General features: G+C 34.9%; 1 protein-coding gene across 2 annotated transcripts in view; it reads left to right on the plus strand.

Moving 5' to 3' along the window:
* Fim (plastin-2 Fim) overlaps nucleotides 1–17637 on the plus strand; it is a 193844-nt gene that overhangs the window by 162020 nt on the left and 14187 nt on the right. For both annotated transcript variants that reach the window (XM_069838215.1, XM_069838216.1), the window contains exons 10-11: nucleotides 10599–10750; nucleotides 13331–13432. In XM_069838215.1, coding sequence (XP_069694316.1) covers nucleotides 10599–10750; nucleotides 13331–13432 — 254 coding nt within the window. The remainder of the gene's footprint in view (nucleotides 1–10598; nucleotides 10751–13330; nucleotides 13433–17637) is intronic.

Here is a 17637-nt window from a genome sequence, read left to right on the forward strand (position 1 = left end):
GCCAAGCGTTAGACATTCGTACTTGTTACAGTGATGAACTGTGTAGTAACATCATAGATGTTTATCATTTCAAAATTTTGCATTGTTTAACTAACCTCTCCATAGTACAACTACAAAACTTGCTTTAAAATGTAATATAAATGTTGTAGGTAAATGCCCCCCCCCCCCCACACAGGAGTGATTTTGTTTTTGCTACATCTGATAGATGTTATTGGATGTAAATGTAATTATTATAAACAGAGAACACAATCACGACAATGCAAGAACTGTATCAAGTTTTCTAGTAATAATAATAATAATAATAATAATAATAATCTATAATAATTAGTGTATCAATCTTTGCGTCTGTAACAGTTGTGCAGCATGATTATTAGTTTTATTATATTTTCTGTGACGTTATCTCTGTACTAATATTGTTATTAATCTACTGCTATATCAATAATATTTTGTAAAACGTTTCTACATTGTCGCAGTATATAGGCGGAACACTATGTATGGACCTATCATATTATATATGTGGCAAATCAAATATTGAATCGAAGTTTTTCATACTATTTTATTTATAACTTCATGTTCCTGTTTTGGTACGTTCCATTGATTGTTCCATTAAACATTTGTCATAAACTCAGAAAACAAAGCCTTATTTTTATCGTGTGAGCAAAACATATGTGTATCTTATCTGTCGCCTTCCATACCAGATAAGACATGTCGGTTAGATGACCTTGTACTGTGCTTCTATTTATTACGAGCATATCATGACCGATCGTATCTCTCTCAAGGGTGCGACACTCGACCGAGTTCAAGCGAGCAATTTAACTCAGTGCAGCACTCTGGTGTGGATACTTTCACAGTTGTAGACTGAGGGATATATTGTGCATTTTGCAGTTTCTGAAAGTGTTTAGAAAGGCACAGTTCAGTTTGCATTATTAAGTGTTTATCAGTATCCTTGTAGTAATCATATTTTTGACTTAAGAAAACAGTATGGGGTGAGTTCGGACAATCCTACTGAATACAAAAGTAAGCCAGGTGTTAGGCAAACAGGCCATTATGACCCGAAGAAGCTTGAAAAAGCCGTAAAATACATTAACGAGGGAACATTATCCTATAGGAAGGCATCTGACCTGTATGGAATGTCCATATCAACATTGGAAAGCAAAATGAATGCAGCAAACATGACATGCCCGCTACCCTGTAACTGGAACCTCAAGTGTTCCTCGTCAGATGATGGTTGAAAAGGAGAGGGCTGTGCTAGAACTGGAAGCATTTGTAGTTGTTAATAATACTTATCAGCAGGAGAAGAAACAACTTACAAGACAGTTTGTTGGTGTCGTAACTGAAGTCGGGGCAAGGGATGTGGAAGTGAAATTTTTACGTCCATATGGAGACATTAAGTCAGTGTTTGTTTTCCCAAAAGAGCCTGATGAGGAGACCATAACAAAAGATCAAATTGCAAAAATGCTATAAACTTCAACACATGATAAAGGGAAATTTGTTTAAAAAAAGTCATCCAAAGTGTGTGTATTTGTAAACGGAATATAACAATTGAGAATAGTTTGTTCCAGTTTTAACATTGTGTAAAGAGTTTTCTTAATTCATTATCAACATCACTTTCATCTGTTTTTATTGTTTTATATCAACTTTTGCTATTTTTTTTGTTAAGAATTTATAATGTGATCTATTCTCAGCTGATTATGTTAAGCTTATTGGAGACAAATTTTTAATATTACGAAACGTTTTAGTCCTATCTTCATATAAAGTTTGTGTTTATAAAGGAATAAAGGGAATGTTTTTATGCAAATTATGTCATTTTAATTTGCAATACTTATGTTTTATAGTCTAATATATCCTTATTATCCCAACATAAAAAAAAAAGGGAAAAAGAAATTGTGTCCTAACTCAACCTTACAGTGGGGCAACTTCAGACATAAATAAGAAACTATTCTGTGTCCAAACTCACCCCAACGCTGGGGTGAGTTCAGACATTTTATATTAATTTCTATAAATTGCAGTAATCAGTAACTATTAATAACTAATTAGGAAATATGTTCCTTAGACGTATACCCCACAATTTATTTAATTTCTGTATTTATTGCATTTTTTATTTACAAACTATATGAAAAAGTGTCTCAAAACTGTCCGAACTCATCTCACTTGACAGTACCTTCTATCAAGTACCTTTGTATTGCGAAGTCATTAAGTTCAACATCTCATTGTGTCCTACTGTATTGTTTGCAAGATTGGAACAGTGATCGCAATTCAAGATCCAGTGTGCACAAAGTCAAACAGTAAGTGACTATAATTTTGGCTTTGGAATGCCTGTGGTGGAAATGCCCTACTGCACCTGTGTCGCTAACTAAATGTTCAATATCTTTTGTGTGGATGAGATCACCCGTGTGATAATCACCATATTAGACGTCACTTCATTTCAGATAAATAGGCTAAGCTTAATCAGGGATGCCTTGTGGTTCATGATTAATGGATTGTACACCATTTGGCACAGGAAACAAGGATAAAGCACCAGAGTATTTCTCACATCCTCAAAAAGAGACTCAATAAGCACAAAATTTCATCTCACGTGACTGAGGTGCAAAAATGTCACAGATATGCTGGTGCTAGTCTTCATCTGGAACGATATGGAAATGAATATGTATTCCCAAATTATTGTATTGTAGCTATTGATGAAACATATGAGCCCGAACTGAGGAGACTTTACAACGAATGGCACAATCCAAGATCTCCGCATTAAAAAGAAAATACTTTGACAGGAACCCAGAAGAAGAGTCATGCTAGTAGTGGCTTATGATGTTGATGTGTCATTCTTCATTATGCACAATATTAACGCACTGTACTATCGACCATTTCTGGATCACCATTTGCATCTGGCTGTACAGACAAAGTGACCATGTATTTTTTCCACTGTGTTTGCATGATGCCATATGTTGAGGTGGTGATGAAGGTGTTGGATGAGTGGCAATGGGAAGTTTTTGAATATCCTCTTTGTGACTTTGACTTGTCAGAATAAAGTGACCTCTTAGAGGTCAGCGGTTTTGTGATATCCCTGATCACATATACGAGATTGACCATTCCCATGTTATGAACTGGCAACATATAAAAGGGAACAGTCACTAGGATCTCCACTGTCGAAAATGAATTTTTTGGTAACAAGCACTAAATGGAAGCACTGCTGCAAGCTATTACTCCATGCAATTTCATCAGAGTTATAATGTGACTTCTTTTGCGGTCGCTAGATGGCAGCATAGTGAAATTGATCAAAGTCGTTGTCATGGATGAATATATAATAGGATGTGAAACTTACTGAGTTTCCCATAACACATGCTAGAGGCACTAATGCAGAAACTGATCTTGCTGCCATCTGTTGGACGGTGGAGAACTTATTACATCTAACAGCGCACCAAGTAGCGAAAACAAAAACTAATTACTCCATGCGTTTAGCAGCACACCTGGTGACGAAAATGTTGAACTATGCATAAAATATTCCTTCCCTCCCACCCTCATCGATATTCTCAACTAACCCAATTTAAAATAAAACATTTACATTTTTATTTCTCACACCATCTTCCACTGAAAATTCTTACCGGAGCCAATATGAAGATAAAAGAGACGATCTATTTTACACTACCCAATTAAAATATAACCAGAGACAGAAAATAAAACAGAAGGTTAGATAATTGGGTATTTAGTGTACAGAGCAATGGAAAAGTCTGCAAAAACTACTTAGATAGTTCAATTTATTATATTACTATTACTTTACAATATATTCAACAACACTATTTTTACAATGTCCATAAACATCACTGTTTAACATACACTGCTTATACACACACTTATTATCACTTTATGTCCACTCATTAGCAAGTTTCTGGCTGCCATCTTGTCTTCTTGAGCAACGTCTTGAACGAACGGATAAATAAGAGAACTCTGGGTAATCGACCCAACATGTAGTTCTAATGTTCACCACCCACATCGTCTGGCACTGATCATCTTATTTGAACCCCCTTCCGTCAGATGGTGCTGACCGCAGTTTCGCATCGTATTATATATTCATCCATGTTGTCTTGAAAGTGTATAAGGCTGATCAATCTGTTATTTGTGATCAAGGATGATAAGCAGGGAAAGGATTTATATGTAAATACATATTTACTTATAAAGCTAATATAATTTATATTTTGCATTATCTTTATGTTTCACAATGTGTAGGGTTGAAAAATCCTACTTTTATTTTCCATATTTTAGAGTTTAGTACATATTTTCGTTAATTTCCATATATTTTCCATATTTCATATAAAACAGTCCATATTATATTAGGTTTAACAATAAAACAAAACAAAATTCCATTAACTTTTAAAAATACATTTCAACAATAGAGATTTAAACACATGTTCAGTAATCCCTTTAACATCAGAGTTATTTGAAAATTAGCAGTCCTATCAACAATGGGAAAGTAAGTTACAAAACTGTATTAATTTAATTTAAAATTTTTAACAGACTTCAGTTGTGCAGCTCAACAGTTAAATGCCAGAGTACACATAGGTTCAGTTTTGTAAATCATACTATAAAGACGGTAAATATGCCAAAAGTACGTCATTCAGTCAATTTAAAATCAAAACTAACAAGTTACATTTCAGAATTTAAAGAAGATGGTTTATCAACTGACAATAAAATATTATTTTGTAATTTGTGTCAGTGTGCAGTATCATCTACACAAAAGTTCCTGGTGCAACAACACATTACAACTAGTAAACATCAGGCCAACAAACAACTAAATTCCAAGCAGAGACAATTGTTTTTAACACAACCAACAACATCGAATGTAAGATCTGAGTTTAACATCGACCTGTGCCGTTCTCTCATCTCTGCTGATATTCCTCTCTACAAACTAAAGAATAAGGTCTTCAGGGAATTCCTTGAAAAATATACTCAACATACAATCCCGGATGAGTCAACACTTAGGAAGACGTATGCTCCATCCATCTACGATGAGACAATACAGAAGATAAGAGATGAAATTAAAGATAGTTCAATTTGGGTTTCCATTGATGAGACTCCCGACAAAGAAGGTAGACTTGTTGGTAATGTAGTTATCGGTTTGTTAAGTGAACAATATTCTGAACGAATTCTTTTACATTGTGATGTTCTAGAAAAGTGCAATAACAAAACTATAGTTAAACTGTTCAACGAAGCTATGGGTATCCTGTGGCCAAAGGGTATTATGTACGATAATGTGTTATTCTTTATTAGCGATGCTGCCCCTTATATGGTCAAAGCTGGACAAGCATTATCTGTTGTATATCCTAAATTGACTCATTTTACTTGTGTGGCGCATGCATTTCATCGTGTGGCAGAAGTGGTCAGAGACAATTTCCCTAAAGTAGATTTGTTGATTTCATCAGTGAAAAAAGTATTTCTCAAAGCTCCCAGTAGAGTTAACGTGTTGAAAGAAATGTACCCTGAAATTCCATTGCCACCAAAGCCAATTTTAACTAGATGGGGTACATGGCTAGAAGCAGTTGAATATTATGCCGAACATATAGACTCTATTAACAATGTTCTCCTTGCATTGGACTCTGAAGATGCAGTCTCAATTGATACTGCGAAAACAGTTACCTGTGACATAAGTGTGAAGAATGACTTAGCTCACATTCAGCATACATTTTCATGCATCATAAAAACGCTCAAAAGTCTCCAAAATAGGCACCTTTCACTATCTGAAAGTTTTGAAATTATAAATAGTACTGTGGAACAACTGAATCGTGGTAGAGGTAAAGTTGCAGATGCAGTAAGAGCTAAGGTGGACACTGTACTTTCAAAAAACCCTGGATATGAAGAACTACAAAAGGTTGTTGCTGTGATGAGTGGTGAATCAACAGTGAAGATTAACTTGGACTTATCCCCAGCAGACATTGTGAAATTGAATTATGTACCAGTTACTTCTTGTGACGTCGAACGCTCTTTTAGTCAGTATAAATCTATCCTCAGAGACAATAGAAGAAGATTCACTTTTCAGCACTTGAAAGAAATGTTTGTAACCTATTGTTATGGTAACAGACAATAAAAATTGTGTTTTGTTGAAACTACATTGGAAGATAAGGTACGTCCATTATATTTTTTGTTTAGTTTGATTAAAATGTACCAATATTTAACGTACATAGTCATTTTTTTATAATTTTAAGTCCATATTTAATTCCATATTTTGGTAAAAATCCATATTTAATTCCATATTTTGGTAAAAATAACTACATATATATTTACATATTTCATATATTTTTAGTCCATATAAATCCGTTCCCTGATGATAAGCAAGGATTTATCGAGCAGTAGGTTGCATCATTGCTTATGTCAACAGAAAACACTGTTGATAGAATCAAATGGCCACCACAGATTTGGAAACAAGTGTGTAATATGGTAGGAGAATACATTGAAGGAATGCAATTGTACGAATTTGCAAATGCACTACTTCACATTTTGTGCACATGTTCCCACAATTCTCGTATGTTCTTAAGTCAAGCAAAATCTTAATTTATTGTGATGGTTTTTAGCTTTCAGGGTTCTTCCTTCTGTTGATAAAGATATAAAGATTTTCGTGAAATGAGTAAATATAAATAGAAACCATACTGAAATTAGTTCTTTACGTCATCTATAAATATACAGTACATTGATATTCGTATTCTTTAAAGTTTTGATGTACAAGATCATTTTAATGTTGCATCAGGTCTATTCAAAACATATATCTTATTACTGGGATAATCAGTTTATAAAACTAGTTCTGATTTCATTCTTAATATATAAATATACAGTACCTAAGTTTTAAAAATTCAGTTCCCTGTCTTATTGTAATAGCAGGATTTGTTGTTTAAGTGGAAATACGAACATGAAAAATCAAAATTGTTAATGAAGTAGAACTAGTACACAATGACAGATTACTCTGAATTGCCACTACCAATACAGATTGCACCTTTTGCACTGTAAATCATAGCCTGCATACTAGAATATTTGAAAAATTGGTTCACAAATAAATCACTATACTGAATTCCAGATAAGAATACTAAGGGTGGAGTTTTACTATCTCCAATACCATCATACCAAATAATACATTTCCTCCAATTGGCTAGTGATGACATATGCGCTAGAAATTAGTTTGCAATTCATTATTGGGATGTTGATCGTTACTGATAATTTAGACAAATGAAATATGTTAAAATTATGAATTGTGATACATTCAGAGTGCAAATATGAGTTATTACAAATCTGTTCTAACAAAATTTATATTACGATCTAAAGTAGGCGGGTTTCCTTTAGGGTGCACTGTTGCATTTCATGCAACTAGAACCTGCATCAAAACCTAACCTAACCTAACTTAACCTATACCATTTTTCATGTAATGCACAGACTTGTCTCGCTCTTTTGTAACCCTACAAAGAGATCTCTCTCCTGTATGTGCCTAAGCATATAAACATATTATACTGAACCGTGAATGGAAACACTTGCCACTGTACAGATCGTAGTCTGTGCTGTAGAGTGGTGGACTCTATACAGGCAGCAGCATTAATACAACTGCATAATACAAGTTTCATACAATTATCAAATGTTGATTTACCTTCACATCGTTCTTGTATGGAAAAATCGGACTAATAATCAATGAGGTATTATAAAAATGAATTACTTTATAGAATTCAATGCCTGTCTCACATCGTTCTTGTGTGGAAAAATCGAACTAATCATCAACGAGGTATTATAAAAATGCATTACTTTATAGAATTCAATGTCTGTCTTCATAGTAATTGAAACTGATTTGCATATTGAGTATATTGAGTATCGTACAGTCAGTGAACACATATTAGTGCAATTGACAAAGTCAAATAATGCATATAAAATAAACAACAGAGACGTAAAAGACAATAAAATTGTATCAGAAACACTCAACAACATTAACATTAAAAAACTCATTAATATCGTAAAAGGGTTTGTTGATCAATCACCAGAGACAAGTCTGTCAAAAAACTTCCTTTCCAGATTGAAAGCATATGTCAGAAATTTATGTGCAATTTTTATAGACATAATAAAATAATTATTCATTGTTTTGGTTAGCCTACACTAGGTAAGTCAGAAAGGTCACGGTTTCTAATAGACGAATGCACGTGGAGAGTTTGCGTGCTGCAATAAGGTGACAAGTTACTTTACATATCACAGTGCATAATACATTTCACATCAAATGTTTGTTTATCTCAATATTTTTTTTATCTGGAATTCAGTATAGACACAAATACAAGTAGCTGTTCTCAGCACTTTGCTTTCAGTGTACTTTCATGAGTAGTCATTGTAGCAATAGTACCAACTACATATTGTTTGTTACTCATGAGAAGACCAGAGGAAGGAATGGGACCTTCTTGACGTGGTTGCTAATTATGATAAACAAAACTCAGATGAGCATTCCAGTTGCCAGATTATTACTCACGCCGAAAACATATAATAACAATATGCATATAGAAATTAAAGCATGCTAATTATTTTAATAAAGTAACTATTAATAATTGCTTAATCTAGTACGAATTTAATTAATTGCGTAACTTCTCACTTCCTAAGCAAAAGAGCAATGGCCACCAACTGATGAAGTCTGCATATTTTTTTATGACTAATATTGCTACTGAGTCGCATAATGTAAGCATTTATAATAGTAACGTACTTACCACTGCTGCTTCATCCCATGTTCATACAGTAATTCGACATTAAAACTTCTAACTCATTTCCGAAAACATATACAGTAATGGGAAATAATTTGTGAACTGCATTTAGCATTTTATTTTTTTACAAATGTAATTAATTTACGTAGTAAATACTACTCTGTTGCAAGGTAATGTTTTGTTTACTCATTTTTTAAATATTGTTGTATTTATTTATTTATTTACACTAAACTTCTTATTGCAATGTAAAGTTCCTTCTAAGAGAGGGTGAAAAGACATCCTGTTTTTAATAGAATTGTCCTTTTTTTTTTTTTTCGGCCTGTCACACTTCCTGAGGGAAGTGTAACAGGGATGCCAAATGTCCCTTTTTTAAACGGTGTCCATTTTCCTATTTGTCTTAAAAACTACATACATTGTGCTTGGAATCTCGTTATGCTGAAACTTCTTAAAAACATTCGAAAAACAATATCTCTAATGATTTTTTTTGTACTTTGTGTAGACAGATACTGTAAATAGTAGGCAGCAATGTACTTCATACTCTTTTTTACCCAAGATGGAAGTTCCAAAATCTTGAAAGACTTTTCAACAATTCATAGTCCATTCTTTATTTAAAGTTCACTGATAGCCAACTTAAACTGTGCACAAATGCTATTAAAAAAATGGAAGAATGTATTTATGGCAATGAAGTAGCAGAATAACTGAGGCTGTGAAAAGAACAGATTTTCAATAGAAAGGAGCAACCATTTTTAACATCTGTTGTCCTGGAAATAAAGAACGAAGTGGTGAAAGATGGTGTCCTCAAACGAACTGATTTTTCTGATGTGAACAATAACTTCTTGTTAAACATGGAAATCTGGACAAAACCTTTTGAAGAAAGTGTCTCCAAAATACTTTGGAAATGACACAAATATATTTGAAGTGATAGATGAAGAGCTTTTGTTCATTGAAGTGAATCATGCAAGGAATATATGTACAGCGAAATTAGAATTCTGGAACATATGGTGTAAAAACTAGTGAGAGGTGGACTGAAAGATTTGAAATAATGAAAAGTGAAAACATTAGCTTTAAGAGCTTGATCCAAATTGTTTTGTTTTATGGATACCAGGAACCAATGCATTGTTAGGAAAGGCGTTTTCATTCATTAATTCTGTTTGGGCTGATGAGTGAAATCAATTCCCTGTTCAGAGCATAAAACCGTACTAATTAATTTCATTTGAAAGACTTTTTGCATGGATTTGTACATTTAAGGAAAGTCCAAAACTGTTGGAGGAAATTCAGTCCTAAAAAAATGACACTCACTATTCTGGTAATGGTTCTGATCCTGAAGAATGTTGAAAGGTACTGTAAATAATCTAGGTTAAATTTAATAAAACTAAATGCTTACTGAAAACTGGTATGAAAGACATTGTTATGAATATGTCTTGATAAAATGTAGAAAATTCCAGCTTGCAATAAATGCCCCCCCTTTTTTTTTTGTAAATCTGGTCATCCTACTCTTACGCCAGCAGTGTACTGCATCGAACATTGGTCTTGGAAAGTACAGTTATGTCTCGGACCATCTGATGTGACAGGGATTACACACATTCTTATGAAACTGTGCAGCATATTGCTTCACACATTCGTCCTGGGGAAATTTGTCCACTGCAGTATGCTGCAGACTTGTAAGAATGCGTGTAATCACTGTCACATTGGATGTTCCGAGGCGAAACTGTCCTATCCGAGACAATGTGCGATGCAGTATGCTGTCGGCCTAAGACAGTAATATTTGCTTAAAATGTATTGCATCCTCTTAAAGATTCTCGTGTTGTGATGCTTTTAAAATACCCCTCCATGTTCCACATGTTGAATCTAGATATTTATTATCTCTTCGATAGCTTCATGTGTGCACTGATCTTCCAGCATTGATATGGCAGTTGATGCGGGCCTACACCCTGTCGATTCTCACACAACTGGCAAACACAGGGAGTCCCATTGTGGAGAAAGAAATAGTTACCTGGGTGAACAATAAGCTTGCCAATGCTCAAAAGAAGAGTTCGTTGAAGAGTTTTCAAGTAAGTGCATTAATGACATTATTTAAGTAAGTTCATTAATGACATTATTGCTTGTCTAGACCCAGAAACAAAATTCAAGTGGCCTAAATTTTGTTTCTGGGTCTGTACTATCCTGTGATAGTGGCTTTCTCATTTTTTTAAATACCTCTTTCAAGTATAGTCGCGACGCTGTTATTCCTGGCATGACTCCTCCTCTTTGCTTATGTCTTAGGAAGCGAAGGCTCTATAAAGTCTAGGTAGGTAGTATCGTTCGCCATTTTTGTTCTTTCGTTGCCGAGCTACCATACGAGGAATCTATTTGCCACACCGTTAAACATTATCATGTCATACCTCCTATGATAATAAATCAAACGCACTGTAATTGAGCAAATAATTGAGTGGCAAATAACGTCTTCATGTGCTTTCTGCGAACGCCAATGAAAGAGCCAAAATGGCGGGCGATTATATTAAGTATTTATCGAGCCTTAAGAAATGAATAACGTCTTCCTCAGCGAATCACAAGACGCACACGTTTAAATGTAGCTGACCTGCAACGCGATTGGCTGCCGGAAATTAGAGTGACGGGACTATAAATACATTTTTGTGGTCACAACGAAAGAAGCAATTTTTACAGCTCCATAATATATATTTTTGAATTTTCATCTGCCCACTGAATCCCTCAGCCAATGGGAACTGGATATGTCACCTTTCTGGCACCACACACGAAGTGGACACACAGTAAATTCCCTTTCGCATTTATCTGCCTGCTTATCCACCCACTGGGCTGCCCTTGTAATTTTTGTTGTTACAATTAACATTCTTTTATTTTTCAAGCCCATGAGATTTCTTCTCCTTTTCTGGCCACTATTTTTTCTTTTGTCTCTTGGTTTATCTTCTGCTTCATTATAATTTATGTTTGGACTAGGAGAAGTATATTCTGCTATCTTATCAATCTGTTCTCTTGTTGTTTCATTTGTGCATGATATTTTTTGTCTTTTCTCTCCATCTTTTTCTTGAAGTTCTTGTCGCATGATCTGTCATTTTAGTAACATCCATTTTTTTACTTTGTCTTCTTGAACTTGTCGTTTCCATCTTTCTCTTTCTTTTATTTTCATTTCTGCATCTTTCTATGGATCTTTTTTCATTTTTCTCTGTATCTTCTCCTTTCTCTTTTGCACTCTTATTACACTTTAGTTTCTTTCCCATTACCTGGAATAATGCAAATCAGTACAGAGATAATTTGATAAAATAGGCTAAATGATTTTATATTTAAAAAATTAATTTACTGGTAGGCCTACCAGTATTTTAAATGCAGGTCTATAACTCATTTAATGTAACTGAAACAGAAGCCAAAACTGTAATTAAAAAGGGAATCAAATTCAGTAATTAGCTAGAACATTAATTATATACAGTACATAACCATACAGTGCGAATAAAATAATGTTACTTATAATAATATTAAGAAGAGATATTCCAAGATAACAAATACCTATACTAAACCATTGTGGACCATAATATAAATTAAACATTTTTGCATTCTCCATTCCCAATTTTGTATCGTCTATAATGTCAATATAATGGAGGATACAGATTGCCAAGTATTTTGAGGTTAAAATATGAAAGTTCATTAAATGTCTATGAAAGGACTCCTAATTTGAATCAACAAGTTAATATGCAATTTTGAATACTATTTACATTTCCGAGTTTGAGAATGGTGGATACACAGAGATCAGGACCGTTTTAACAATCCTGAAGAAAATGATCAAATAATGTTTAACCACAATTTTTCTTCAAGAACAAGTGTAAGAAAAACAAGATGGCTTCTCTTTCTGCTCGTTCAACTGTTGTGTGAACAAGTTTGTCCTCTGGTGGAAATTTCTGTATATTGTATATTTTTTTTAGAACTGAGGTTACAGGGGAAACTTGTGACATAGTTTGAAAACCAAATACTTATGAATTCACTTTTTTTTTTTTTCGTAATTTTTGTCCTCCTGAGTCCTGAGACATTTATTGTTTTATTTTTAAAATTCAATATAATTCTACACTTGAAAAAAGAAAAGTCACTGACATGAGGAAAAATGCTGAAAAAATTCTGCAAGTTACAGTTGGGCCACAGATGCAGGTATATTATACTATACCTCGGGTCTCTGCACATACATCTTATATCATAATCATGTGTGAAGTATGGTGTAGTATACTGTACTCTCAGGACTCAGGTTATGCCAAACTGCAGTCGTTTAATATAAAAAATATAACGCTTCTGAATTATAAATATTTCGTTAAGTTCAAGCAGTAATTAGCAAGGCTTCTGAGGTAACACATGTGACATGTAACAGAGGTATTACATATCTCCACTATTGATTAAAAATTATATTAAAATAAAAAATGAAACTGCAAAGAATGCTAATGCAGTTTTCATTAGTTTAGGTATATTGCTAGTTTGAACTAATGAATGAACTTTTTTGTAGAATGACCCATATATGCTTCAATGACAATAAACCTTGCAACACAAAAAAACTTTCAAGTAGGTATATTAATAATACTATTTCTTGTACTAACTTATGTAGCAGTTTTCTTATTCCTGAAATACCTCTTGTCCAGGATTCATCAATAGCCGATGCCAAGGTTGTGATTGACCTCATAGACGCAATTAAGCCGGGAACAATCAACTACGAACTTGTGAAGGAAGGAGGCCCCGAAGAGGTATGTCTACCATTCGAACTTTGGGATTGAGTGTAAATAGGAGCCTGTACTTTTAAGTATTAATTTTTATTTATTTAACTTGGTAGAGATAAGGTCATCAGCGTCTATATATAACCACTGTAACAGTAACTTGTACGTGTAATATTTTCGGTCTGTAGTTCAATGGGTGACTATTCACTCCTTTAAGTATTACTTATGGCTTTTAAGTGGAGGGTAGCTGCGAATATATTGAATAAGCAGTCGTGGACAGCCGATAAGGGGTGGTCCTCCAGCTTGGGGGTTGGGCGAAGGGCTAACAACCCATCACCGTAAAAAACAGCTTGTTACGAATTCCTACAGTAAGCCTCGGAATAGGACTGATTCTCTGGCACGACCACAGCAAAGGAATAAGGTTTTGAGATTTGGCACTTGGAACGTAACTAGTCTTTATAGAACAGGAGGGGTAACATTAGTAGCAAAAGAACTAGCTAGATATAGAATAGACTTTGTGGGAGTACAAGAGGTTAGGTTAGATGGGAATGGCATATCACAAATAGGAGATTACTTGTTGTATTATGGGGAAGGAAACAATAATCACCAATTAGGAACAGGATTCTTTGTACATAAAAGAATAAAATCAGCAGTAAAAAAGGTCGAATTTATCAGTGACAGGTTATCATATTTAGTACTTAAGGGTAGATGGTGCGACATCATAGTTATAAATGCTCACGCCCCTACAGAAGAGAAAGACGACTATATAAAGGATAGCTTCTATGAGGAATTGGAACATACTTTTGATCAGTTCCCTAGATATCATATGAAAATTTTATTGGGGGATTTCAACGCTAAAGTAGGACGGGAGGATATTTTTAGACCAACTATTGGAAAAGAGAGCCTACACGCAATTAGTAGTGACAATGGAGTTAGATTAGTCAACTTTGCCACATCGAAAAATTTAATTGTCAAAAGTACAACATTCCCCCATAAGGATATACATAAATATACTTGGACTTCTCCAGATGGATTGACACACAATCAAATAGATCACGTCTTGATAGATAAACGGAGACATACTAGTATAGTAGATATTCGAACTTTCAGAGGTGCAGACTGTAATTCTGACCATTATTTGGTGATTGGAGAATTAAGAGAAAGATTATCAGTAGCCAAGCGAGTAGAGCAACAAGTTAATATTACTAAATTCAATATTTTGAAATTAAAGGACGAGGAAGCTAAGCAAAATTATCAGGTCGAAATTTCGAATAGGTTTGCCACTTTAGAAAGTTCCGACGAAGTTGAGAAAGAATTAGATGTTAATAGCGTGTGGGAAAATATCAGAGATAGTATCAAAATTGCAGCTGAGCAGAGCATAGGTTATTATGAAACTAAGAAAAAGAAACCGTGGTTTGATGAAGATTGTTGCATGGTAGTAGAAAGAAGGAAACAGGCAAAATTGAAATTCTTACAGGATCCAGTTGAGGAGAATAGAGATAATTATTTCAATGAAAGACGGGAAGCAAGTCGTACACTTAGGAATAAAAAGAGAGGTTACTTGAAGGAAAAACTGAATGAGGTAGAAACAAATAGTAAGAATAAAAACATTCGAGATTTATATAAGGGTATAAAGGAATTTAAGAACGGATATCAGTCAAGGGTAAACGTGATCAAGGATGAGAATGGTGACTTGCTTGCAGACTCTTCATCAATCCTAAACAGATGGAAAAACTATTTTGCGCAACTACTAAATGTACATAGGCCAAATAGAAATGATCGGGACGATATTGAAATACAAACTGCTGAGCCATTTATACCCGAACCCACGATTTCAGAGGTCGAAATTGCGATAGAAAATCTGAAAAAGTACAAGTCTCCAGGTATCGATCAAATTCCAGCAGAATTAATACAAGAGGGTGGAAGTGCATTATATAGCGAAATTTATAAACTTGTACTTGCTATTTGGGAAAAGGAAATTGTACCAGAACAATGGAAGGAGTCCATAATTGTACCTATTTTTAAAAAGGGGGACAAAACGAACTGTGGTAACTTTCGAGGAATATCACTTTTGTTGACGTCGTACAAAATTTTGTCCAATATTCTTTTGAGGAGATTAACTCCGTACGTAGATGAAATTATTGGGGATCATCAGTGCGGTTTTCGGCGTAATAGATCGACTATTGATCAGATTTTTTGTATTCGGCAGATAATGGAGAAAAAATGGGAGTATAAGGGTACAGTACATCAGTTATTCATAGATTTCAAAAAAGCATATGACTCGGTTAAGAGGGAAGTATTATATGATATTCTTATTGAATTTGGTATTCCCAAGAAACTAGTTCGATTAATTAAAATGTGTCTCAGTGAAACATACAGCAGAGTCCGTATAGGTCAGTTTCTATCTGATCCTTTTCCAATTCACTGCGGGCTAAAGCAGGGAGATGCACTATCACCTTTACTTTTTAACTTCGCTTTAGAATATGCCATTAGGAAAGTTCAGGATAACAGGCAGGGTTTGGAATTGAACGGGCTACATCAGCTTCTTGTCTATGCAGATGACGTGAATATGTTAGGAGAAAATACACAAACGGTTAGGGAAAACACGGAAATTTTACTTGAAGCAAGTAAAGCGATCGGTTTGGAAGTAAATCCCGAAAAGACAAAGTATATGATTATGTCTCGTGACGGGAATATTGTACGAAATGGAAATATAAATATTGGAGATTTATCCTTCGAACAGGTGGAAAAATTCAAATATCTTGGAGCAACAGTAACAAATGTAAATGACACTCGGGAGGAAATTAAACGCAGAATAAATATGGGAAATGCCTGTTATTATTCGGTTGAGAAGCTCTTATCATCCAGTCTGCTGTCCAAAAATCTGAAAGTTAGAATTTATAAAACAGTTATATTACCGGTTGTTCTATATGGCTGTGAAACTTGGACTCTCACTCTGAGAGAGGAACATAGGTTAAGGGTGTTTGAGAATAAGGTGCTTAGGAAAATATTTGGGGCTAAGCGGGATGAAGTTACAGGAGAATGGAGAAAGTTACATAACACAGAACTGCACGCATTGTATTCTTCACCTGACATAATTAGGAACTTGAAATCCAGACGTTTGAGATGGGCAGGGCATGTAGCACGTATGGGCGAATCCAGAAATGCATATAGAGTGTTAGTTGGGAGACCGGAGGGAAAAAGACCTTTAGGGAGGCCGAGACGTAGATGGGAGGATAATATTAAAATGGATTTGAGGGAGGTGGGGTATGATGATAGAGACTGGATTAATCTTGCACAGGATAGGGACCGCTGGCGGGCTTATGTGAGGGCGGCAATGAACCTTCGGGTTCCTTAAAAGCCATTTGTAAGTAAGTATGGCTTTTAAGGAACTCTGAGGTTCATTGCCACCCTCACATAAGCCCACCATCGGTCCCTGTCCTGTGCAAGATTAATCCAGTCTCTACCATCACATCCCACTCCCTCAAATCCATTTTAATATTATCCTCCCATTTACGTCTTTGCCTCCTCAAAGGTCTTATTCCCTCCGGCCTCCCAACTAACACTCTATATACATTTCTGGATTCGCCCATATGTGCTACATGCTCTGCCCATCGCAAACTCCAGAGAATCGGTCCCATTCCAAGGCTTATTTTGAGGTTTCGTAACGTTGTTTTTTACGGTGATGGGTTATTAGCCCTTTGCCTAACCCTGAAGCTGGAGGACCACCCCTTATTGGCTGTCTGCGACTGCTTATTCAATATATTCACAGCTACCCCTCCATATCTGGAGGCCATCTTCTCTATCCACAACCTGAGGACGCACGATGTCATGGTGATAGGAACCCACAATACATGGTTCTTTAGGTATTATTAGATAAAAATAGAAAGATTTAGCGTTTAATTTCATTACCTTAAATGGGTATTATTATATCTAAATTATAAATACGAAGTTTTCCATTGCATTATTTGAAGGGTGAATTTGTGTTTATTGGCTAATTATGTGTCACATGAAAACATGTAATGGGTGTTCATTTCAAAGTGTGTCATGACGTCACTGTTGTGAGTCAGTGATTTGAAGTGAGTTTCAGCTTTTATGTCAGAGAAGTTGCCTATTAATGAAGGTGTTCAATCTGAAATTGAGAACGTGTATGGTATAACTTGAATGTCATAGCAACAGATGGCGATCTGTAAAGTCTGTGTGCTACCATAACCTCTTTCGAACTGTGTTTTGCG

This window comes from Periplaneta americana, chromosome 10 (assembly GCF_040183065.1).
Source record: "Periplaneta americana isolate PAMFEO1 chromosome 10, P.americana_PAMFEO1_priV1, whole genome shotgun sequence".
In the NCBI taxonomy this organism is placed as follows: Eukaryota; Metazoa; Arthropoda; class Insecta; order Blattodea; family Blattidae; genus Periplaneta; species Periplaneta americana.